At 53.6% G+C, this 23704-nt stretch overlaps 4 protein-coding genes across 4 annotated transcripts; 2 read left to right on the forward strand and 2 right to left on the reverse strand.

Annotated features, from left to right (window-relative positions):
- The first annotated feature begins 76 nt into the window (after positions 1 to 76).
- BDY24DRAFT_375075 (uncharacterized protein) lies at positions 77 to 2185 on the forward strand. Its single transcript, XM_076638500.1, has 6 exons — positions 77 to 352; positions 474 to 854; positions 986 to 1206; positions 1295 to 1404; positions 1470 to 1655; positions 1798 to 2185. Exons 1-6 carry the CDS (start codon positions 133 to 135, stop codon positions 1913 to 1915), a joined length of 1236 nt encoding a protein of 411 aa, XP_076500660.1. The 5' UTR covers positions 77 to 132; the 3' UTR covers positions 1916 to 2185.
- A 171-nt stretch (positions 2186 to 2356) lies between these two features.
- On the reverse strand, positions 2357 to 11887 carry BDY24DRAFT_411475 (uncharacterized protein; the record flags this gene model as incomplete). The annotated part of the gene is made up of 43 exons (XM_076642936.1): positions 2357 to 2984; positions 3064 to 3182; positions 3261 to 3945; positions 4017 to 4136; positions 4213 to 4388; positions 4455 to 4563; positions 4633 to 4860; positions 4943 to 5143; positions 5215 to 5518; positions 5601 to 5879; positions 5953 to 5974; positions 6049 to 6345; positions 6420 to 6439; positions 6519 to 6571; positions 6646 to 6686; positions 6758 to 7039; positions 7124 to 7160; positions 7228 to 7370; positions 7440 to 7540; positions 7602 to 7737; positions 7811 to 7942; positions 8013 to 8092; positions 8170 to 8269; positions 8341 to 8351; positions 8422 to 8592; positions 8666 to 8772; positions 8842 to 9015; positions 9088 to 9254; positions 9327 to 9513; positions 9583 to 9704; positions 9772 to 9787; positions 9854 to 9919; positions 9987 to 10070; positions 10134 to 10150; positions 10230 to 10471; positions 10555 to 10610; positions 10691 to 10795; positions 10866 to 10874; positions 10940 to 10991; positions 11087 to 11275; positions 11404 to 11517; positions 11587 to 11726; positions 11859 to 11887. 43 exons carry the CDS (start codon positions 11885 to 11887, stop codon positions 2357 to 2359), a joined length of 6351 nt encoding a protein of 2116 aa, XP_076500661.1.
- Positions 11888 to 12976: 1089 nt separating this feature from the next.
- Positions 12977 to 15474, forward strand: BDY24DRAFT_411476 (26S proteasome non-ATPase regulatory subunit 12; the record flags this gene model as incomplete). Its single annotated transcript, XM_076642937.1, has 11 exons — positions 12977 to 13063; positions 13196 to 13255; positions 13351 to 13596; positions 13689 to 13782; positions 13917 to 14076; positions 14209 to 14314; positions 14390 to 14524; positions 14597 to 14709; positions 14792 to 14963; positions 15096 to 15356; positions 15439 to 15474. 11 exons carry the CDS (start codon positions 12977 to 12979, stop codon positions 15472 to 15474), a joined length of 1470 nt encoding a protein of 489 aa, XP_076500662.1.
- A 291-nt stretch (positions 15475 to 15765) lies between these two features.
- Positions 15766 to 23435, reverse strand: BDY24DRAFT_346745 (multidrug resistance-associated ABC transporter; the record flags this gene model as incomplete). Its single annotated transcript, XM_076637635.1, has 39 exons — positions 23144 to 23435; positions 22572 to 23011; positions 22396 to 22483; positions 22190 to 22338; positions 21990 to 22075; positions 21826 to 21913; positions 21711 to 21757; positions 21536 to 21619; positions 21395 to 21460; positions 21226 to 21327; positions 21102 to 21140; positions 20923 to 21023; positions 20372 to 20855; positions 20278 to 20299; positions 20093 to 20199; positions 19959 to 20021; positions 19815 to 19876; positions 19614 to 19745; positions 19439 to 19526; positions 19156 to 19362; positions 18953 to 19090; positions 18811 to 18877; positions 18631 to 18724; positions 18459 to 18566; positions 18328 to 18372; positions 18116 to 18196; positions 17843 to 18019; positions 17654 to 17742; positions 17505 to 17548; positions 17341 to 17412; positions 17103 to 17265; positions 16896 to 17043; positions 16656 to 16826; positions 16515 to 16588; positions 16410 to 16440; positions 16310 to 16335; positions 16096 to 16175; positions 15936 to 16025; positions 15766 to 15824 (listed from the first exon to the last, which is right to left on the reverse strand). Exons 1-39 carry the CDS (start codon positions 23315 to 23317, stop codon positions 15766 to 15768), a joined length of 4386 nt encoding a protein of 1461 aa, XP_076500663.1. The 5' UTR covers positions 23318 to 23435.
- Positions 23436 to 23704: the final 269 nt, after the last annotated feature.

Genomic DNA, 23704 nt, shown 5'->3' on the forward strand with positions numbered 1-23704 from the left:
CCTTGACGACGCGGAAAGTCTGCACGTCGAGAGCAACTTTCGAGCTCAACTTCCCGTTCCCTTCCCTTCCTACCAACTCCCACTCCCCTCCCGACCTCCGACCTCCCACTTTCTCTTGCGTCTCGCTCTACGATGAAGCCCTCCTCCCTAACGATCCCGAAACTCAAAGCCGAGCTCGATGCGAGAAAGATCGCCTACAAGTCGACGTTGAAGAAGGCGGGCTTGGTCGAGCTCTTGCAGGCTGCTTTGGACAAGGAGGCGGAGGAGAAGGAGGAGGATAGAGGAGAGGGAGCGTCAACGAGTAAGAAGAGGAAGGAGAGGGATAGTGAAGGTGGAGGAGAGAACGCTGAAGGTGAGTGGAAGAAGAGTGAGTGGGGAAGAGGGGAGGAGATGGAGCGAAGGAGCGAGCTGTCTCGCCCTTTTTCTTCTACCAGAGAAGCTAAACCTCTCCTTTCTTGTTGGTGTCTATACAGCTTCAACCTCAACCTCGAAACCCACCAAATCCAAGAAGCCCAAACCCACCGTCAAAGCTCCTACTCCGCCACCAGCACCTCCTCCTCCTCTCCCACCCACGATCCTCAACCTCATCAAGTCCTACCTCTCCCCCCTCGATCTTCGATCCCACCTCGCTTTCTCAGGCACTTCCAAGCACATCAGGAAGACCTGCTACGGGTCGGAGCAGGCGTGGAAGGAGATTGTGCTCGGGGCGGGGTTCGGAAAGCCGTCCAGTGTGAGAACGGGAGGAGGAGGAGAGGGAGGCGAGTGGAAAGAGGTTGCCCGAAAGTTGGTCAACTGTTTGGCGTATGGGTTCGGGGAGAGAGGAACGTTGGATGATGGCTGGGAGGGATTCAGACGTGAGTGGAAGTGAAAACTTTTTCTTTCGAGCGGAGGGGAGGCGAGAACAGAAACGACCGAGCTCACCACCTTTCCTCCCCTTCCCTTCTTCCCTTCCTTCCCCTCTCGCTCCGCTCTCCTTCGCGAACAGACTCCCTCCTCGCCTCCAAATCAACCTCCAAACCCCTCACTCCCGAAGACGTCGTCTCGGACGACATCATCCTCGAAACCAATCCTCTCTTCCGAACGGTCCTCGTCGCAAACGACGACTGGAGTTCGATCCAAAACGTGGTTTGTGACTTTGAGAGCAAACAGGTGGACGACATATTAGGTGGGGAGAGTTTGAAAGACATGCCAGCGATTGGCTACGCTGTGAGTAGGATCAGGCTTCAGTGGGTTTTGGGGGAAGGAGGAGAGAGACGACGACTGCTGATGAGCTTTGTTTTGGGGAGAGTTTTAGCTCGCCACCTGTCCAGTCGTGACCCACCTCGGAGTCGAACAAGGGTTCAGCAGTGTCAAGAACGTCGACGGAGTGACCATCTTGGATGTTTGGACGGCTTTGGTGAACAGGTTCGTCTCCTTCTTTCTTCCTCTCCTCGCGTCTCTTCCCTGACCCTTTCTTCATCCTACCACAGAGCCAACGAACCCATCACCGAAGCTCAACTCCTCTCCAAGTTCGTTCGGGACCAAGACCTCAAGGACTCGAACAAGAACACCTGGTCCTACCTGCAGCGAAACAAATGGCACGCCTGGCTCTCGACGACGGACATGAGGGCGAAAGGTTGTGCGTTGATGAAGAGTTTGATGGTTGAGCCTGACGAGTGAGTTTCAAACTCTCATCGTGTGGTCTCGTTTGAGGAGAGAACGGTGGGCGGGAGGGTGGGAGAGCAAGAAAGAGCGACGGATAAATTGACGCGTCGACGCGTCTCTTCTCTTTTTCGTTCGTTTAATGGGTGAGAGCAGGTCCTTCAACGGAGACGTCTTCCAAGCCCAAGCTGGCTCGATCCTCCTCTCTCTTGGGTTTGACGAGGCGGAGGACCACGGAAGTGAGATGGGGGGTGGGTCCAAGGATTCTTACTGAGCAGCGACAACGACGACGCGTCTCTTTATTTTCTTTTCCTTTCTCTGTACCTCCGTTTTCTAGTTTCTTCCCTTTGTGTAGCTACTTTTTCTCTTTTACTCCATACTCACTCGCGTACTCCCGTCGATCCCTGCATACTCTCTTAGCCTAGCATGGTTCCTGCGACCTCATCGTTTCGTCTTTCCGTTTTCTTTCTTGTTCTCTCTTCTTGACGACGCCTCCCCTTTTTTTTCTCGTCCGAAGCATGAGGCGATCTACGCTGTCTAGATTGAGCTCTCTGTGCGACAAGTTAATCAAGAGAACGAGCGACAAGCCAACAGAAACCCAAAACGAAGAAAAAACCAAGAACAAGGCTCAAATGGGCAGCAGCTACGAAAGGAAGAGAATCGAAGGAAATGTGGTATCTGCAGCGAAAGCGAACACAACAGCCTCAACTAGAATCTAGAATCCCAACACCGGAAGCTCCAGCGACTGCTCGTCCCCGATTCTCCCTCCTTCCTCCACCGAACTCCCCTTCTCCGAGCCTTCCCTGATGTTCTCAACGAGTTGGATCTCTCCCTTTCCCTCGTTCCAGGGTTCGGCCTCAGCAGAGCTGAAGGATCCTTCGGATCGGCCGTCGTCGACGCGTCCGAGTCCGAGTCCGTTCTCGACGTCGACTTGAGGGTGTTCGACGATGTCGAGAGGCAGATATTGGATGCTCATCGACTCCTCCTGACTGAGAGGAAGGTGGAGGAGATCCTCGAAGGCGGCTTCCTCGTCGGCGTTGGTGAGGACGGATCCGACGGGGACGCTAGGTTCGACGACGACGACCTTGGGTTCGACGGCATCGACGAGAAGGCCTTTCGTCCCGATCTCGAGATGGTCCGAGACCTGGTTCCAGATCATCTCCTGCGAGACGGACGGCTGATCGTGGATCCTCGCATCTCCGACGCGTCGAACGAGTTCCGTGACCAGGTGAGGGATTTGAAGGCAAGCGGCTCGGAGTCGAGGGAGGGATTTGGCGGCGACGATTCGAGAGGTGGGAAGGAGGACGTCTTTGACGAGGTTTCCGGACGTTCTGGAAAGATTGCTGGGGGAGAAAGGGGGCGGGCGGACAGAAGAGGTCAGCTCGAGACGAAAGGAGGAAGAGAGGAAAAGAAGACACGTACAGGATCTGAGTGTACTCCTCCCCTTCAACGAACGACGGTCCAGGTTTCCTGAGTCCCTTCTTGGCCTTGGCGGTATGAGAAAAGACGGTTTCCAAAGCAAAGACGAGATGAGCGAGAGGCTGAGAAGGGGAGAAGGGAGAGGAGGAAACGTGTCAGTTCGAAGAAGCGTCGAGAGAAACAGAAGCAATCGAACTCACGCCTCGAAGAGTCATAGCCCACCGACGATCCTTCAGCCTATCCTCCGATGATCGAGAGTCTCCACCGGCGTCGGCTCCCCAGAATTGAAGAGCAACCTCGTCGAATTTCGCGAGGGAAGGTTCTTCGACCTTGGACTTGGGTTTGGGGATGGTGGTTTCGACCTTCTTCTTCGACGAGGACTTGGGCTTGCCTCCGAGCCAGCCCTTCTTCCCCTTCGGCTTCGACTCCAGCTTCGGAAGACGAGATGCTCGGAAGTGCGCTTGAAGCTGGAGGACGACGGCCAGGAACTCGGGTGACGGCTTCTCTTCCTCGACCTTGGATTCGAAGACTTGGAATGTCGAAGGAATATCGAGGAGAGCTCTCGCTCCGATGGAGCTTGTTGGGTCCTCCTCGTCAATCCTGAGAGGTGAGGGGGACATGGGTCGAACGAGCGGGGTAGAGGGAGGCGAGTTGTCGACGCATCGAAGAAGGTCGTCCTCCGTCGCACGAAGGATAAGCTGCTCCTCGAGATGGTTCCAGGAGTCGAATCGAATTTTGAGGGAGGAGTGGGAAGTCGTTGCAAAGGTTGGACGGGATCGGTGGTGCTTCTGAGAGTCGAGAAGGGTGAAGGCTGGGTCGAGAGAGGGAGGAGTCGATTGCAGGAAGAGGTCGAAAACGTCTTCCCACGTTGGCGCATGGACGAAGCTGTCGAAGAAAGGGCTGTGAATAAGAGCGATTCTAGTTCGCGGTGAGAGAGGAGAAGCAGGAAGGCTCACGATGAGTGACGTGGATCCGGGTTGTATCGAGACGAAAGTCGAAGCTTGCTGAGGAAGGCGAGGAGCGATCTACGGAAGGACAGATTTCCGTTCTCAGCGTAGAAGACTTCCAAGCGGATCCTGCGAGGAGCGAAAGGGGCAGGGAGTTCAGTCGAGTCGCTAGCAGGGGACTTAGATCGACGTGTTAGAGACTCACACTCGTTCGAACAGATCGTGAGATCTCTCTGTGCTGGCGGAGGAGAGAGTCTGGGAGAGAGATCGAACAATCTTCCGAGCATATCCGTCGAGCTGTGGGAGCTCCGCTCGACCGTACTCTCCTTGAGGGACCTCGTGTATCTTGCGAAGGTAGGAAAGGGGAGCCGTGAGACCGTCCTGCAAAGAAGAAAGGTCAGTCAAGTTCGTCCTTTGGCTCGAGCGGCAAGAAACAGAGTAACTCACGAGCGTTTGTCCGAAACCAATTCGCAGGTCGACCACGAGCTGAAGTACTATCCTCTCGACGACTTCCAAGCAGCATCGGAGGCTTCCGATCTTTCTCTCGACGACGAACCTGAGTCGAAGAGGATTCTCATCAGCTCTCCTGTCACGACGCCTCAACTTGGGATTTGGTTTGACTCACTCGACGAACTCCAGGCCTCGATAAAGAGCGTGTTGGAGGGGTCCCTCGTGAAGACGAAGCAGACCGAAGTGAGAGAGGAGGATCTTGATTGACGATTGGCCGGAACCAGCGAGAAGCTCTCGAGAGTGATGGAAGACTCGATAGTCCGAAGAGATGGCAGCTTGGGAGGTGATAACGAGTCTTCGGATGATTTCACTGTGGCACAGGCAGTCGATGAGGTTGATGATCCTTGGAAAACGAAAGCAAGGAAGAAGTCAGAGGTGTGAACACGAAAAAAGACGAGGGACGGTGAGCGCAGCGAGGAGCTCACTGCTGAGCTTTCTCGAGACAGACGGAGGGAGATCCAGTAGACGCGTCCAATTCTTTGAACGCGTTGACGAGGTGGACCTGAAGGAGAGGGAGAGCTCGGTTGCCGCCTGCGATTCTTGATACGACGACGTTCGAAGAAGATCCTCGAGCGAGGGACGACGGGATGAGGATGTTGCTGAGTGCGATGACCCAATGCGATGGCCTAAGAACAAACGAAGAGGATTGAGGAGTCAGGAGAGCAGAAGAGAGACGAAGAAAGAGAAGGGACTTCACTCGTGAACGACCCCACCGTGCTCTCGAAGGGAATCCTCCAAGACGACTTCGAGGAAGAGAAGAGCCAGCTCATCCGACATAGTTTTGATGGTTGGCTTCCCTGGAAGACTGACAAGGGATCTTGAGGAAGCGAAGTCCACGAGGAGGGTCGAGAGGTTCCAATTCTCGAGCCAGCGAGCGAGTTTCGGCTTGACGAGTCCCTCCAAAGCGGCTTGAGCTCGAATCTGCACCACGGAAGCTGAAAGAATCCGAGACTTCGAGGGCTTGCTCGGTTTTTGACTGCTGAGAATAGATCGTTCGGCCACTTGGGAAAGGGAAGGGGAAGAAAGGTCAGGAAACGGACGACCAAGCCGACGCCCTTCTGCCCTTCGAAATGTGGGACTCACGTCGGAAATATCCTGAATCACCCGTCTCTAGAACTCCAAGAAGAGAACATAGGATCTGATCGTTGGTTGGATCGAAGCGTCGGATCCTGGTGACGAGGAGATCGACGAAGGAAAGGGTCCAGTTCCCAAGCTCGAGAGCAGTCGTAAGGACGGGGACATCCCGCCTTGGTTCGGGGGTTAGGTTGAGTCCCTTGTCGACGGCGAGGAGACTGAGAAGGACGGAGCCACGATCTCGTAACGAAGTTGCTGCTTCGAAGAGGCTTTGATCGTCGAGTCGAACTGGAGAGAAGGAGAGGGAAAGCAAGCAGGTCAGATTTGCCAAACAGGAGGATGCAACATGGTGGATGCTTACGAGCTGCGGCAAACACATCAAGCTAGCAAGCAAGGAAAACGAAGAAGGGGTCAGGATGGAAGGGAGGAAGGAAAATCAAGCTTGTCTTCGCCTCACCTGATTCCTCTTCTCATTTCTCACTTCCTCCTCTTCCACGTAGTCCGTTCGAGCGAAAATTTCCTTTCCGCTGGTAACGAAAGCTGATGCTTCGGATCTTGACAGCTCGTCCAGGTCCGAGGAAGAGACTCCGAGAGGTAGGGTGCGCCAGAGAGCGACGAGGATTCCGTCGAGAGCAAGAGCTTTGGAGGCTCTGCTTCGACTGAGGAGGTAGAGTCGAACCGAATCAACGATCCGTCCATCGATGAGAGCAAGATCGGCAGCTTCGTCGTATCGGTGAAATTCTTCGAGAAGTTGCTGCAGACGAGAGGAAAGGAAGGGAAGGCGTCAGCGGAAAAACTCGAGCGGACGGGAGATTTTCCTCAACTCACAGGTAGGTACGCGTTGAGAGCTGAAGTGTAGAAGGGCGAAAAAAAGATCAGTCCTTTCAAAACAAAGTACGAGGAGGAGTGGTCTACGTTCGAACCTACCGTAATCTTCCATGAAGGCGATCTCGTCTTCCACAGAGTCGAAAGGGAGTTCGCTTTCCTGAAAGGAAAGCAACGAATCGGCTATTAGTCCGTGAGGGTAGTGAGAGGAGGGGGTTATAAAGCTCACGGAGCAGTAGAGATGTCTGAAAGGTAGACCTCCTTCCCCGTCTACGAAGGGAAGAAGGAGAGGAAGGTGAGCTCGGACTTGAAATTCGACTGAACGGACCGACTCGACGAACCTGAATGATATCTCCTCGAATCTTCTCCTCGATCTCCAATCCAAGGTCCGTAGCGAGTCTCACTGCGTCGTCGATAGTAGAACGATGTCGATGGTAGCTGAGAGCGGCGGCGTTGTAGTGCTTGGCTTCCTCGAACGACTTCCCAGCCTTGACGAAGGCCTCTCCCCTCTCGTAGCACTCGCCGGCTCTCGTGAAGCACTCGGAGGCGAGAGACATCTGCGAGCTCTTCCGAGCCTCCGTCGCACATTCCTCGAACGAGCTGGCAACGGCCTTAAAGAGTTGCTGGATCCGTCGACGAGAGGACCTGCTCGTGTCAAGGAGATCTTCCTCTTCCGCTTGTCGTCGACGAAGAAACGAGGTCGAGACCCTGCTCTCGAGGGGTCGACCGGCTTTGTTGAAGGCGCTATGAGAACCAAGAAACAGATCAGGAATTTGATGGGAAAGAATGGCGGAAGGAAGAAAGAACTCACTAAACGGCTTGGTCGTACACCCCCTTCGAGTGAAGTTCTCTTGCTCGTTCCAGCCATTCCAGTGGCGTGGACTCCTTGGCCAGCTGTGGAAGAGGAGAGCTAGCAGGGATAACCTCGATGAGATGTTTGAAAACGAGGAGATCCTGGAGAGGGAAGGAGGAGTCAGACGAGAACGACGGCGATCTCGACGCGACGGAAGGAAGCAAACTCACTCTCATAGGCTCAGCGTTGATCCCTTCGTCCCAAATCCAGATATGATTCCGAGCACGAGTAACGGCGACGTAAAGCTTCTTGAGCTCTTGACAGATGGGACCTGAGGAGAAGTGAAAAAGCGTCAGATTTGAAGCGAGAGAAGAGGGTCCGATTGAACTCACCGTGTTTCGACTCTTCGAAGATTGGAGCTGTCGAGTTCGGGATGTCTCGGAGAACGACCCTCCACTGAGCGAACTGAGCGGGAGAGCTGTCGAAGAAGCCGTAGAGCAAGACGTCTTGGAACTCGAGTCCTTTGGCCTCGAGGATCGTAAGGACGAGACCTGCTCACGTCGAAAGGAAGATCGTCAGAACGAGATCGAGCTCGAAGGACGATTGCTGCGAACTCGCCGATGTTCTCCTCTCCAACCAAAGCTTGAAGTTGAGCCTTCGAAGCATGGTCCCGAACCAAGATGCACTGCTGAGCCCCGAATTCCATCTCCAGCTTTCCAGCTGTACCGAAGATCTGTAGAACGGGACGCAACGAGGTCAGCACGTCTTCTCGAGATCGAGAGGGGATGCTGGGTCGAACTCACCTCCTTGAACTCCTCGTGACCTTTCTCTCTCTTCTCGAAGAAGGCGGGTCGAGGTCCTAGGATGAGGCCTTCCTCTGGCTCTGAGGTGAGAGAAAGGAGAAGGCGTCGAGGGTCAGTTCGAGCTCAGCTTCGCCGCGAGCGTCGAACGAAGACTCACTGATAGCGTCGATCGAGTTCGGGAAGGTGGATCGAAGAAAAGAGACGATGAAGTCGGCTACCTCGCAAATGCCTCCGTGGGATCGGTAGTTTCGAGTGAGCTACACGGAAGAAAAGGAGGGAAAGAGGTCAGCTCGAAGTCGAAACTCAAACGAAATCCGAGAAGGTTTACCTGAAAGTAGCCTGTTGAGACAGATACAAGTCGAGTCAGCAAAAGAACACGTGGCTTCTCTCAAGGTTAAAACAAACTCACCAGGTTTCTCTGCTTCCCTCAATCCCGATCGAACAGCCAACGAGTCCTTCTCGAGTCGGTAGAAGAGCGACGTGAGCTCGCTGAACTTGAAGGAGGATCCCGCCGAAATGGTCTGAGCAGTATCACCACAGATGAATACTCCTCTCGAGAACGAGGAGATCTTTCGAATCACTGAAGAAGAGGCAGAGATATTGGGAGGAGTCAGCTTCGATGTCGAGATCGGTTTGCGGAGAGGAGGACTCACGAGCAAGGTCGATGATGAGATTATCCTGAGCTTCATCCACGTAGACGAAGTCGACTCGATCGATGATACTCGGGTCTCTCTGGAATCCTCGAAGGATAGCGTGCGTCCTGAGGAGAGTAGGAAAGTAAAGAATTGGACCTCGACGCGTCGTCCATCTCTCCTTTCTTTTGACTCACCGATCGGCTGCATCTCGCTCGAACCTCTCAGCCTTGAGCTTCTCGTATCGAAGGAAAAGGTCGTAGATGATTCCTCGTTTGGAAGCGAAGGTAGGTTGAGACCGAGGGGAGAGAGCTTCGTACGAGTCTTGAGTCAAGAAACCGGTCTCCTCCTTGAGAGTCTCCTCGGATCCCCTGTCGAGCGAAGAGAGGGAGAGGAAAAGATGTCAGTTCACGTTGATACAGAGGACGCCAACGGGAGCTCACTTGATAACTCCCAAGAGTTCGTTCCAAAGCATCGTAGGCTCGATTCCCTCGACGAGCTTCTCGTCGAAGCGTGGAAAGTAGGCGAGCTCGAACACTCTGAAATCGATGAGCGTCTGGCGAGTTCGTAGTCCGAGAGGGACGAGGTCGGACTCGAGAAGGGAAGAGAGCTGAGAAGGGAGAAAGCCGTCGGGTGAGGAAGGGAGGTCGAGAGAAGAGAAAAGAAAAGGAAGGAGACTCACTTGATCGAACGAGACGAAGAGAGGGAAGTGATTCTCCTCGAGGAGAGACCATCGAGTCGGGAGATCGATCTTCCTTTCGGCGTTCCTGGCCATGGAGGACGAGCCGGAAGCATCCGACGTGTGCTGGGTCGCCTGAAGGGTCTTGAGTTGCGATTTCGACATCGACGAGATCTCGAGGCTTTTCGATCTGTGAGAGGGGATGGGGAATGATGATCAGCCGAAGAGAACGAGACATACATCAACGTCGATGGCTCACAGCTTCTGGTACTGCTCGCCGACCTTGAGTGCAAGAACAGGTGACTGGGTCGAGAAGAGGGAACGAGGCTTCCTGCTCAGTCCATGAGAGGACTTTGCTTCGGTTCCAAGGAGCTTGAACAACTGCAGAGGGCGTAAGAAAAATGAGTTGGGAGGCTGTATCATCGTCATAGAAATGCTGAGGACGGACCATGCAAGTCGTTTTCCTGAAAAGAAGGAGCGGAGGTCGGCTCGATCGGTCTCTCGTCGCGTCGAGTCAAAAGTCAACGCACCCAGTTCCACCGCGTCCGAGAACGAAGCAAGCTCCCTTGTGGTTCATGATCTCCTGTTCCTTCGGACTACAAGGAAGGGGAAGAGAGTCGTCAGCGAAGGAAAGTGAGGGTAAAAAGGACGGAGACGACAAACGCCAGAGTGAAGAAGTGCGAGTTGGCTGCCACCGATTGAAAGGCGAGGAAGGTCGAAGCCGTGCAAGGGGTAAACTTCTCGAGACTACAAAGAGAAAGGGTAAGGTCAGCTCCGACTCGAAGGAGAAGCGGAGAGATGGCTACGCACGCCAGGAGGTGGTGAAGCTGGAAGTCGAGAGGGAAGGAGTTTCAGTCAGTCAACGGACGGTCGCCTGCCTCTACCTTCGATGAGCGTCATACGCACCTCGAGGAAGTCGTCGTCCGACAAGACGTCTGGATCTAGAATGGGTCCATCCGGAGTGTCGACGATCTGGGAGGTCTCCGTCTTGAAGGTCGCCGGAGCGTGGGGATCTCGAGATCGGTTGTTGATGTTGAGGTTCCGACGAAAACAGTACTCCGCTGTTCGTCTCGAGGGATGATCGACGAGCTTCTGCCATATCCGATTGGCTATCTGACGGTGATTTAAGATCGCCCATATCTTGATGGCTGAATAAGAGAAAGGGAGGGCAAAACCGAGTCAGTCAACCCAGGAAGCGACGCGTCGGAGACTCGAAAGAATCGAGACTCACCTTGGTGGTCCACTCCGTTGGCTTGATCGGTGTATATGTCGATGGACCAGACGATCCTGCAAGGAGTAAGAGGCGGGGAAACGGGTAATCAGCGAAACAAAGCGAGAAAGAAAGGGCGAGACACGAAGAAGCTCACCTCAGATCCCTCGAGAGCTTGGCTTCGTAGATCGGAACTCCACCTCTAGGATGATCAGTGAGAGACTTGGCATTGTCTCCGTAAAGTTCTCCTCGGCTGAGCTCTCTACAACGTCGAAGAAACAGGCAGGAAGTCAGCACGACGCGTTGCACGAATCCGACGCGACCAAACAAACCCGATCTTCCTGCAAGACGACAAGAAACTAGGTCAGCGGGACAGCATCAAAGAAATACGCTATTCAGGACTCACTTCTTGACGATGGCAGTGATCTTGGAGTCTCCAACTTGACGAATGAACGAGACTGGAGAAAGAACGACGCGAAGCTCATCAGCTCGAGCTCCCCGCTTTTCCGCTCGCTCGTTCCTGCTGGATAACAGAAGGATCGATGACACTCACTAGCCTTACTAGATACCAATATCATCCAAGGTCCTAGCGTTCCTACGACGTCTTGAAAATACTCGGCCGCTCGAACTGGTTGGATCGTTGCGACTTCGAGCTGCTCTGGCTCCTCCTCAGCAGCATCGTTGACCGGAAGAGCACCGAGCTCAGCTCCCTTCTCGATTACTCGAATGAAGGCGTCAAGGTCTGAAAAGAAGAGGGCAAGAGTCAGGCATGAAGGACCGTTGCTCCGTTCGTTGAACCCTGGCTCCACCGTCCACGACTCGACGTTGTCACCACTTCGTAAGCGCACACTGATAAGAAAGAGCACTCACCATCAACACCGGAGAAGACCACAGTCAAGAAGGGAAGCTCAGGCGAATCCATGAGCTTGAGAGAGACCGAGAATCTGGAGGACGAGCGAGAGTCGATTGTCTCCGAAAGAGCTGCTCCCAACGGAAACAAGGAAGATTGAGAGTCAGTTTCCGTCAAAGGAAGGTGAGGATGTATGAGTTCACCTGGTGTTCTGGAGTTCAGGGAAGGGATGAGAAGCCAGAGCTGGTTCGGTTCGCTGGGATTGAGGACGAGCTTGACGTCTCCTCGTCCGACTTCCTCCAGGGCGTGAGTGGCTTGGTTGAGGACGACGAAGGATCCCAGCCTGAGGATAAGGGTCGGATTGAGAGGAAAAGAAGTCAGCGAGGCGCTTGTGAGGCTGAAAGAAGGGCGGAGGAGGAGGGACGGGAGGAAAGGTGGCGAAGGCGAAAGGGAAGGTCGAGGGAAGTAGATTCACCTTTGGAAGATGATGATATCGTCAGACATGTTGTAGTGATGGGTTATAGAATGAGAGGGAGGTGAATGGAGAGATAGAAGATGTGCTGGGTATTTGAGGGAAGACGGTGGTTGGAGGAAGGAGGGAAGGACGGGCAGGGGGAAGGGAAGGCTGAGCTCACACGGAGAGGGGTAAGGAAGGTGCTGCCAGAAGGGGCAGGAACTGGATTCGAAAGAAATTATACATTCCTATACTTTAACTCTTGAAATCAGCACACTTCATCAGCCTCGAAACTTCCGACTTCGAAGCCCTTTATATTGAGCGAAGACGAAGACGTTGTCAGGGGAGGGAGGGGGGAGGGGAAGCGAGGTCGAGCCGGCGATCTGCTGCTGCTCCTTCTTCCTGTCAGAAGACTCGACTCAATTGCAGATCGACAATTTTGGCAGGGGAAGAAGGATGAGGGAACGAGAATGGTTTCGTGCTCGAACGGGCCAAGAGCAACGCGAACAAGAGCCTCAGGAAGCGGTTTGAGGAAAGGAACGAAAACGTCGAGCTCGACCTTTTCTCCTCCGACACCCATCTCGTCTCCTCCCGCCTCTGTCCCTTCATCCCTTTACCTTCTTCTCCCTCGACATGAACTTCGAACGAAGACTCACCTCCCTCGAAATCACTGACAAGGAGAAGACTGTTCTCCTCCAAGCTCAAGCCTCAACCGTCGAAGCTCAACGCTCCGCCCTCGCTCTTCTCTCGAGAGGACGGCCTGAGTTGTCGAGAGGAGCGGGTTGAGAACCCCTGCGTACCTTTTAGTCCGTGCTGTATTGATTACATTTCAGTTTTTTCGCCATGCTCGCATCTGCGAGAATGTCTTCCAAGAGACCAACTTCGAAGACGCGACGCGTCCGTCAGATTGCCCAACAATCTTCGCCCTTTTCTTGACCAGCGCCTTGGAGCCTGGAGCCCCAAATATGTACAACCTTGAGATTACAGACGTCTTCTAGTCTCACTTCATCACATTGAGATTTTTTCGTCGTCAGGGTTGTTTTCCCCCTTCTCCTTTTGTCGCTGAGCTCCCCTCCCTTCCACCAACCGCCATCACCTTCCCCTTCCCTCCCCCTTCCCTTTTCCCTCCTCAATCAACCATGGCTCCCGAAGTTCCTCGCAAACAAGAGAAGGATTTCTCCAAAGAAGTCGGAGAGCTCGTTCCTGAAGCTACCAAGATGGCTGAGGTGAGTAGATGAGAAGGAGAGAAGAAGGAAGGAGACAGTCGAGGTGTCAGCGTGGAAGGTGGTTGAGCTCTTCCTTCCCTTCTTCCTGCTTTGCTGACTCTCTTTGTTCATTCCTTTTTTGATGGCATATAGGCTGGACAGCTTCAAGAGGCTATCGACAAGCTTCTAGCTCTCGAAAAACTTACCCGAAACGTACGTTCCAGCAGCTCACTTCCTCCTCCCCCTTCTCCTTCAGCTCACCTCTCATCTCTCCTTCCCTTCTTCTCTCTTTCGAAACCAATCCACAGGCTGCCGATCTTTCTTCCACCTCTCAAATTCTCACTCTTATCCCTACCCTCGCCTACAAAGCTTCCAACCTGCCTCTGCTCAACTCTACGGTCGTTCTCCTCGCCAAACGACATGGCCAACTCAAGGAAGCTGTCGTCAAGATGATCGACGTCGCTATGGGCTTCTTGAGCGAGATCAAGGAGAAGGGACAGGAGAAGGAGTGGTTGGAGCTGTTGGAGACACTGAGGACTGTTACTGAGGGAAAGGTGAGTCGGATGAGCTGAGGAGAAGGATGAGAAGGTCGAAAGAGAGAGCGAGCTGACCTTTCCCTCGCTTTCGTTTCCTGCAATCCTTGTAGATCTACCTTGAACTTCCCCGAGCTCGTCTAACCACTCTTCTCTCGAGACATCACGAGAAGCTCGCTGAGACTGCTCCTGCTCCTACACCAGAAGGTTCGTTTCATTCCCCTCCCATCTCTGTCCCTCCTCCCTTCCTTGAGCTTCCTTCTCTCGTCTCTCAGCTTCACTTTCTCCTTCGAGCAAAGCCCCGCTGACTCTCTCGCTCTCATTGTATCCTTCGCCTATAGCTTCCACCTCCACCGCCAACAAAACCACCAAGGAGCAAGCTGAGGATGCCAAAGCTGAGCCCGTCACCTCCAAGGAGCACCTCGATCGAGCGGCCGACCTTCTCAGTGACTTGCAGGTCGAGACCTACAGTTCGATGGAGAGGAGAGAGAAGACTGAGTTGTGAGTATCTCAATCTGCTTCGAAACTGATCATCCGATGAGCAGTTCGGGAACAGAGGAGCGGGAGACGAGGAAGGAAGGAAGTACGAGCTCAAGCTGACAACTTCTCCTTCCCCTCGTTCGTCTCCTTCAGCATCCTGGATCAGATGCGACTGGAGAGTCAGCGAGGAAACTGGGTCAGGGTCCGAGTAGGAGGAAGGAAGATCAACAGGGGTTACTTGAAGGAGGAGGGGAACTCGGTAAGTCCTTCTTCATCTTGCTCAACATCGAGGCTCATCGATCCTTCCCTTTCGTTTCTTTGTTGCCTACCACAGGATCTCAAGCTGCGGTACTACGATCTCATCATCGCTTTGGCTCTCGAGGAGGATGCTTTCCTCGATGCCTGCAAGGCTTACCAGGAGGTCTACGATACTGAGGAGGTCAAGAAGGACGAGGCGAGGGCTCAACAGGTTCGTCTCCTTCCTCCCTCTCATCGACGAAGCTCGAAACTGATCCTTGCTTTCGTCTGGCTCATGATACAGGTCCTCGAGATGATCACCTACTTCATCGTTCTCGCTCCTCACGACAACGAGCAGTCGGACATGGTTCACAAGCTGGCTCTCAAGCCTGAGATCGAGAAGCTCGCTCTTCACCAGTTCGTTCCTGTCCTCATTTCGCCTCCGTTGCTTCGAAGCTCCGAGCTGACCTCTGTTTGTCTTTCGTTTTCGTTCTCGCAGTGACCTCGTCAAGAGCTTCACTGTCAAGGAGCTGATGCGATGGTCCTCGATGGGAGCGCTGTACGGAGAGACCATGCGAGCTTCATCCGTCTTCTCTCCTCCTACAGCTTCCTCACCGAGCACGAAGGGAGACGAGCGATGGGAGGAGCTTCACAAGAGGGTTACCGAACACGTACGTATCGACGTTTCTTCCATCCCTCTTTTCGAGCTCGAGCTTCGACTTTTCGAAATCGCGTCTCTTCCTCACTCACCGTCTTCTCCCCTCCATCCTCCCTCTTCCTACCCCACTTCGTTCCAAACACAGAATATCCGAGTCATCGCCCTCTACTACACCCGAATCACCCTCGCCCGACTCTCGGAACTCCTCGATCTCCCCTCCGCTCAAACCGAAGCCGTCCTCTCGAAACTCGTCGTCGAAGGAACCATCTACGCTCGAATCGACCGACCAGCGGGAGTGGTGGATTTCAAGAAGAAGAAGGCCAGCGAGGAGGTGCTGAACGACTGGAGTGGGAGATTGGGGGAGATGTTGGGGTTGATTGAGAAGACGAGTCATTTGATCAACAAGGTGAGTCCGGTTCGGTTCGACGAGTGGAGAGGGACGGATACGGGAGCTGATCGTCGGACGCGTCTCCCTTTTGTTCTTTCAGGAGTACGCTGTGCATGCTGCTAAGGTCGTTTCTTAGATTTCGAAGGAATGATATGGAGGATCCTTGAGGTTGCTTCGTTTGACGGAACGGAAAGAGACGCGACGAGGGAGATCGAAAGAACAGAGTAGTCTAGAGTCGGCTTCAACAACCTCAGAGGTAGGTTTCGGTAACGAAGCGAACATATGATCAGATCGGTATCTATTATATCTAGTAATAGGCGTGAGACAAAGGGGACGCAAGATTCGAGAGAGCGGAGATCGAGAAAGGAAACGCAACAACGATCCAAAAGTCCCAAAAGGAGAAAAAGAAGAAGAAGACAACATAGCTCTACATATCTCCTCGAATTCTGACAATATCTTCTCGGGAGAGGGCGGCTTTGTCGCACACTGAAGAGAGAAAAGAGCAGTTTGGGTCAGTCGGGAAGACAACTAGGAGCAAACGTCGAAAGCCGAGCGATATAAATGATGAACGAAAGGATGAACTGATCCGGCACTCACTTGATCTGAAAGCAGAACCGGGAAGATCGAAGAGCTCCAAAGGAGGACCGATTTCCGCGACGAGTCCAGCGTCCATGACGATAACACGATCTGAGAGACGAGAAAGGAAACGTCAGTCCGACTCGTGGGGAGAACCATAGGGGAAAGAGAGTGTACGTACCGTAGAAGGCAATAGTGGAGAGCCTGTGAGCGATGGTGATGAGGGATTGATCGGTGAACTCGGTTCGAATCGTATTTTGGCTGAGGACGCGTCGAAAGAGGAGGGAGTTCGGTCAGTTTAGGATTTGAGAGACGTTGAAGGAGTGACTCGGTATGTGAAATGAAGGAGCGCTGGGCTGTGCTGAGAGAAGCGGTCGAGAAGAGAAGATGCTCACATCGCCACGTCCGTTTCCACGTCGACCTGGATAGAACGAGAACGGACGGAAGGAGTCAGCTCATGAAAGTCGGAACAGTGTGGTAGCAAGGCGGGCGCACCGATGAGGTCGCCTCATCGAGGACGATAATTCTAAAAGAAGGGCAGAGAGAAGAAGAAGCTCGTCAGTCGATAAGAACGAAACGAAGAGGACGTCTGATCCTCACCGAGAGTTCCTAACGACGACACGACACAAAGCCATAAGCTGACGCTCTCCGGCGGAAAAGTTGGACCCTTCGTCCTGTCAAGAAAAAAGAGGAAGGTCAGGCGAAGGAAAGAGGTCGAGGGACAAGAGAAAATGGACGAACCTGAACAGCCGCATCCAATCTGAACTTGTCCAACCGAGCCTTAACTTCGACTGAGCCATCTTCAGAAGCCACGAGGTTACATCGTCGAAGGGAGGAGATGAGCTCGGCATCGGTGTGTTGACTGAGAGGATCGAGATTCTCTCGCACCGTTCCCGACCAAAGAAGAGGATCCTGGACGAGACGAAGACCGAGTTGAGAGCAGAGGTCAGCTCGCAAATCGACGAGATAGAAGAGGTGGACGAGACATGCCTGAGGCACAATACCCAGTCTGGATCGAAGAGCGTCGAGTCCTATGCTCTTAAGGTCGAACCCGTCGATTGAGATGCGTCCTCCTGAGATCTCGACGATTCGGAAGAGAGCCTGAAGAAGGGAAGACTTTCCAGCTCCACTAAAAGATAGGTCTCATCAGTGAAGTGTCGGGTGCTGATTGAAAGACGGCGAACTCACGTTCGTCCAACGATTCCAACCTTCTCTCCGGCGTTGATGCTGAAGCTGGTACCCTTGAGAACGGGAGGAAGATCGTCTCGGTACTTGAGAACAACGTTGTCAAACTCTACGGCTCCCTTTGAAGGCCAGTCGGCAGGAGGATCATCCTTCGTGTGAGTCGCAGCTGGGATAGCAAAAGTCGAAGAAGAAGCATTAGCGACGTGGACGACCTCGCTCATGGCGGAGAGGTTGGACTGACCTTCAGGAGTAAGAGAGGCGTAGTGAAGAACCCTCTCAGCAGTGTTCATACTTTGTTCGACCTCAGCGAAAGCTATGAAGCGAAGGAGGAAAGGAGGACGGCAGTCAGTCGAGGAGACGTCGAGTGAAACCTGGTCGAGCTCCGTTCGTGTTCCTTTGACTCACTGTTGACGAGCTGAGAGAAGATTTGGGTGAGGGAGAGGGAGTACCTGGTAAAAGCAGGAGAAATGAGGAGCAGGTCAGCACAACGAGAAGAAAAAGCGGTTGAGGGTCGGGAGGAGGTCGACGCGGCCAGAAAACCTCTTCAGACTCACGTGAGCACCACTCCCAACTTCCCTGGTGAAACGGTATCTCTAAAGCCAACTCCGAAAAGTGCGATCCCCAAGACGAGAAGGTTTCCGAGCTGAAGGAGAAGGAGGAAAGAGAACGGAGTCAGCTCGAGGCTCGACGCGTCAAGTCCGACCGAAGGGGTCCTGTAGTGGGAGTCGACGAGGTCAACTCACGAATTCCAATCGAATTCCGAGCCACCTCTGCAGGGAGATCGTCATGTAGTAGGCCCTGTTCTGAACGTCAAGCGCTTTTTCGGTCTTGAGAATGAACCGCTCCTCCGCGTGGTAGGCTCGGACCGAGGCGACTCCAGTAAGCATCTCTCCGAAGGAGGCGTAGACGAAGGATCGCATCTGTAAGAAGGAAAGCAATCAGGAAAAGAGGCGTCAGTCGAACGAAAGGAAACGCGATGGAGAGACGCGGCGAAAAAGAGAAGGAAGAGTGCGCACGATGGAGTCCACTCGCTTGACCTCTCTAGAGGAAGCTCGGTAAAAAGCGGCGGCGATGTAGTAGAAGAAGAAGAGAGGGACCTGGAATTGAGACGATCAGCACGGAAGAGGAGGAAGAAGGAAGAGGTGGAAAGGTCAGGGACGAGGGGGAGATCAGCACGTCGACGAGTCAAGATCTCCTGTGGAGACGACCAAGGGACGGATCTGCTTACGAAGATGATTCCGAGGTAAGGGAAGGAGTAGAATACGAGAGCAATCTACAAAGAAGAACGGTATCGGCGTCAGTACACGTCCAGCGCTCATCGTCGCCGTCTCGTGCTCAAACGAGTTCGGAAGGACTCACAGTTCCGAAGACGTTGAGAGACATAGTGAGAAGTTGATTGTATTGCATGGGAAGCTGATCGTCCATCACAGTGATATCCTTCGAGAGACGAGAGACGATTCGACCGATCTGGAAGGAGACGCACAACATTATCAGTCGCTCTTTCGAAAATCGAAGGGTAACCTGAACTCACCGGGGTCTGATCGTGCCAGGCAACCGAGGTCCTCATCACTCCAGCGAACGAGGCGTTGAACAAGTTGAAAGAGGCTCGCACTCCGGACATGAAGCTGGGAAAGGGAAAGAGAGGAGGGTCACGATTCAGCTTCAACGTTTCCTTTCCTCCTCTCCTCGTAACTAAAAAGACCCAGCTCACAGAATGAAGGTTCCGATGAAGGTGAAGATCGAGTACGAAAGACCCAAGGCGGCGTAAACTCCCATGTCTAGGGAAGAAGAGGAGCAAACGCTTCAGCGACGGGAGGCGAGAAGATTCGAGACTGAAAGAACCATAAGCTCACATTTGTCTCTCGTCCATCCAGGGATCGAGCTCTCAGACCATTTACCTAAAAGGATGGTGGTGCCCACGTTGGCGGTTTGAGCGAGGATGAGAGATCCGAGGAAGGCTGGGGCCTTGATGTAGTTTCCCATCGACGAGACTGATTGAAACGACGAGATGTTAGTAGGACGTCGACAAAAGGAAGCGCTAGAAGAAACAGCTCACCATATTTCTTGTAAACCGCCCAAGAAACAGCTCCGATCTCACGCTCCTCCTTCATCATCAGAGCTCCCTCCGACTTGGTCGAGACCTTCTTGACCTTCTCCTTCTTCTCGGCCTCCTCGTGAGATTTGGACTCGTCTTGAATTTTCTCGAGCTTGATGTCTTGTTCCTCCTTGACCTCTTCCTCTTCGGCTTGATGAGGATCGGAAACTGCGAAAGAAAAGAGAGAAGCGACTGTCGGCAAGAGGCGACGGAGGACGGGTTCGAACGAGAAGAATGAACGAACCATGCTCAGCAACGAGCTTTGAGAGAGCTCCATCGGCAGCCATCAGCTCCGAGTAGGTTCCGATTTCAGCGATCTTTCCGTCGAGCATCTGCGACAGGAAGGAAAGAAAGGGAGGGCGATGGTCTCGTCAGGAAGGAAAGGACGAGACGAGACGAGACGAGATGAAAGAACCGACGGTGATGATGAGATCCGCTTCAGGAAGAACTTCGAGGTGATGGGTGACCAGGACACGAGTCTTCTTGGCGAGAGGACCAGTGGTGAAGCAGTCAACGAGGAGCTTCGAGACGTGAGCGTCGACAGCGGAAAGCTGGGGAAGGAGAAGCATCCGTCAGCGACGAACGGCGAAGACCGCGGAGTGAAAAGATCTGGGTCTCACGGGATCGTCAAGAAGAGCAATGTCGGCGTTGGCGTAGACAGCTCGAGCAAGAACCACTCGAGCTGAGTGGGAAGAACAAAAAGAATCGTCAGGCCGACGCGTCTGGAATGTTGGAGAGAGAAAGAAGACGAAGGCGATGCTCACCCTTTTGACCACCCGAGAGATTGATCCCTCGTTCCCCGATCTCCGTCTCGAGTCCGTGAGCCACTGGTAAGAAGCAACGGAGATCGTCAGTTGCGGTTCTCCTTCGTTCCTCGAACCCGCAAAGGAAGACTCACACATGGCGACGTCCGGCTCCAAAGCGCAAGCCTTCACAGCCTCGTCGAATCGATCCTCGTCGGGGAAAGGATCTCCGAAGGTGATGTTGTCTCGAAGAGTAGCGTTCCTGGAAAGGAAGGAAGAAAACGAACGAGACGCGTCAGACTCAAGAAAGAGCAACTCGACGCGTTTTTTGCGTACGTACTGGACCCAAGGCGCTTGAGGGACTGAGGAAAGATGAAAGAACAGAGGTTAGTTCAAGAACTTCGAAGATCGATGGCCGAAATAGGGTAGCTCACAGTACGAAGTCGATCCTCCCAAGTACGAGTGCCCTCTCGTCATCCTCATCTCTCCGATGAGAGCCTGAACGAGCGAACTCTTTCCAGATCCGACTCGGCCGCAAACGACGACGAAGGCTCCTCGAGGAATGTCGAGGTTGATGTCCTTGAGTTGGAAAGGAACAGCAAGTTCGGCGGGAGTTCCAGTTTCCTTCACCTCCTTGACTCCTCCCTCCGCCTTCTCCTTCTTCGCAAGAGCCTTGGCCGCCTTCTTGGCCTCCTTCTCCCTCTTCCCCTTCCCTCGATCTCGACCCATCATCCCTGCTCCTCCAGAGTTTCCAGGCTTCTCAGCCGATTCCCACCCGAAGTCTCCATGGGCTGAAATGGCGAAGGGCGCGTTCTCCTTCACAGGGACAGGGTTCTGGATCTCTTCGGCGAGCATGACCTTGGTGATTCGGCCGAGGGCTACGTAGGCGTCAGAGAGGAGTTGGAACGCGAGAGGAAGCTGAAGAAGAGCGAAATCGAGGTCAGTCGGTCGTTCTTCGGTTCGACGCGACGAGGGAGAGGCTCACGATGAACAGAGGAGCTCGAATGTTGTTGAAAGCGGCGAGAGCAGCAAATATAGTAGCAGGGTTGAGCTCGTGTCCCGAGAGAGCGTACGTGATGAACGAGACTAAAGACGAAGCAGGTCAGTCGGTTCATTCGACCTCACCTTTCTTTCACCTGAGCGCGGGATCAGAGATCAACTCACGGACGGCAGAGAGAATAGGAACGAAGGCCATAGTCGAAGCTGGAGAGAGTGTGAGATCGTAGGATCAGTTTCGATGTCAAGCTCGGAAAGAGGAAGGACGCGTCGAGGGAATTCGAAGACTCACTCATCGTCGCTCGAGCCAGACAATTCCGCATCAAGAGCTTGAGCTCTTGTCGTCGGAAATCTGAAATCCTGTTACCGAAGTACCCTTCGTAGGCGAGGAGCTCTGAGAGACGGCCAGATCGTCAGCGATTCTGCGACGAGAGGTCAAAGTACTGAAGAACGAAACGTACTGATCACTCGGATACCTTGAAGAACCTCCTGAAGAAGTCTAACACGGTTGTCGGTGACCTTCATCTCTGTATCGAAGAAAAGGACGGAGCGAAAGCATCGATCAGCGAAGAGACGCGTCGGAGAAAAAGGAGAGGACGAACGCTGCTGTCTAGTTCCGATCATTACCGAGAAAAGATAGGCTTGAAGAGGGATACCGATGACGAGAACGGCAAATCCGACGAGAGCTGATATCGAAGAAAGCGTGAGAGAAAGCGAAGGGTCAGCAAGCAGCCCTCTTCCTCCTCGCCCCTCTCCCCCGTCGAACACTGAACTCACCCGAAGGTCCGAGAAGGGTGATTAGGATGATCAATCCGATGACAATCCTGCGAGACGTATAAGAACAAGTGTCAGGACCCAGCAACGAAAGAGCGGAAGGAGACGCGTCGCGTACTGGATCGGTTGAATCCAAATTTCATGAGCTAACAGCGCAGCCCAATCGAAAAAGGATGCGTCGGCCGAGATGTGGGTGATGAGCTGGCCTACGGGTGCAGAAAAAGGGACGAAAGGAGGTCAGTTTCTACTGGAAGAGCGGGAGGAAGGGGGGAAGAGACGAACCGTTGGAATGCTTGACTCGAGATTCTCCTGAAAGACGTAAGGACTTCCTCGAGATGGCCGAGATGAGGGTCGATCGAACCATGAATCTAAGATCGAGTAAAACATGCGAGAGATCAGCACCTTTCGACGTGAAGACTGCGAATGGAAAGCGAAGCTGGGCGTCGGTCTGAGGAGAAGAGTAGTGGAAACCGCAGACTCACCCAGTCCCGAGCGATCTATGGAAGAACTGATTCATGATGAGCGAACTACACTGCTGCATGGACCAAAGAGCGAAGGCAAGTCCTATTCCGTGTCCGACAGGAGGAGGGACGACGTCCGATGTTCCTTTCGAGTAGGCGTAGGAGGCGGTCTGAAAGAGCTTGGTGAGCATCGATTCTACCCTGCTCACCCGCCGAACGAGACTCACGATGTACGAAAGAAGCTGCTTGGAGACGAGAGGACTGGTAGAAGTGAGGGTGAAGGCGAAAAGTCCAAAGATACCAGCGGACCAGAACCTGAGGAGGGAGAGAGGGGAGGAAGGAGGAGGGAGAGTGTGAGCTCGCGGTTTGACGGAGATGACCGACGAAGGGAAAAATTGCTCACCTCCAAAAGACGACTCGGTTGATAGCTCTCAGCAAACTCTGATCGTAAACCTTCCCGTTCTCCTCGATCTTGAGGTACTCTGCAACAATCTCCTTTCCCTCCTTGTCCTTCTTGACCTTGACAGGCTTCAGCTTGCCCTTCTTCCCCTTATCCTCCGATTCGGAGATGGGTTGATTCCCTCCTACTACGTGAGACCTAGGGATGCTGACCTCCTCCCCAGAGTATCCGAGCTCGATATCCTTGTCGTCGGGATCCTCGTTGGAGACGACTTTGGCGACGGAGGAGGAGGGGAGGTGAGAGGGCTGAAGGTGAAGAGGACGTCGAGAAGGCGGCACTCTCGCGAAGAAATGGCGTTCGAGCGAAGTGCCTAAGGGAGTGGCTTGTGATTCGGTTGGGAGCTCCCAGATGTCGTCGATCTCGATTGGCCTAGTATAGCCAACCTGACAAGAAGGAAGGAAGGAAGTCGCCTTCAGTTTCCGTTGAGCTCGACTCGGCTGCAACCTCTTCTCCCTCCGTCGCTTTTCCCTCCCCTTCACCGCCTCCCTCCTCCAAGGATTAAAGCATAAACTCACCATCAACAGAGGTGTCATCCAAGAGAAAAGAATCTTGGAGACGATGTTCGCCTTCCCTTCAGGGACCGTCCGTCCTTGAGCAAAACCAGCAGGTTTGGGTTTGACCTTGAAGCCGAGGAAGGTCGGAGGAGGTTCGACGACGACGACTGGCGAAGGCTTCTCTGATTCACTCATCTCAGAGCAAGACGAGGGAGAGATAGGGGGAAGGAAAAGAAGTAAGGAAGGAGGGGAGGAAGGGACGCGTGGTGGTTGAGGTGGAAGAAGCGAAAACAAGGTCGGTTGAGGACTGAGGTCGGTCGAGCGAAGCGAAGGGGCCATGCTTCTCCTTTTGCTGACTCCCTCGTATCCATTGGATTTTATTGCTATATGACTCGTCCTGCTGAGAGGGTTCTCGGGTCCGTCTTTCTAGCAGAGCAGCAGAGTTCTTTGAGGAGGAAGAACTGTCGAGGCAAGCGTTACCGGTGACGCGTCGAAATAGCTGTCGAGAAGGCAGCCTTCGAGGATCGATGAAAGGCAGCCGCTGTCGTGAGATCAAAGCTTGAGCTCTCGAAAGCTTGCCTG

The sequence above is a fragment of the Mrakia frigida genome (genome assembly GCF_051309035.1).
Source record: "Mrakia frigida strain ATCC 22029 unplaced genomic scaffold BDY24scaffold_2, whole genome shotgun sequence".
Taxonomy (NCBI): Eukaryota; Fungi; Basidiomycota; class Tremellomycetes; order Cystofilobasidiales; family Mrakiaceae; genus Mrakia; species Mrakia frigida.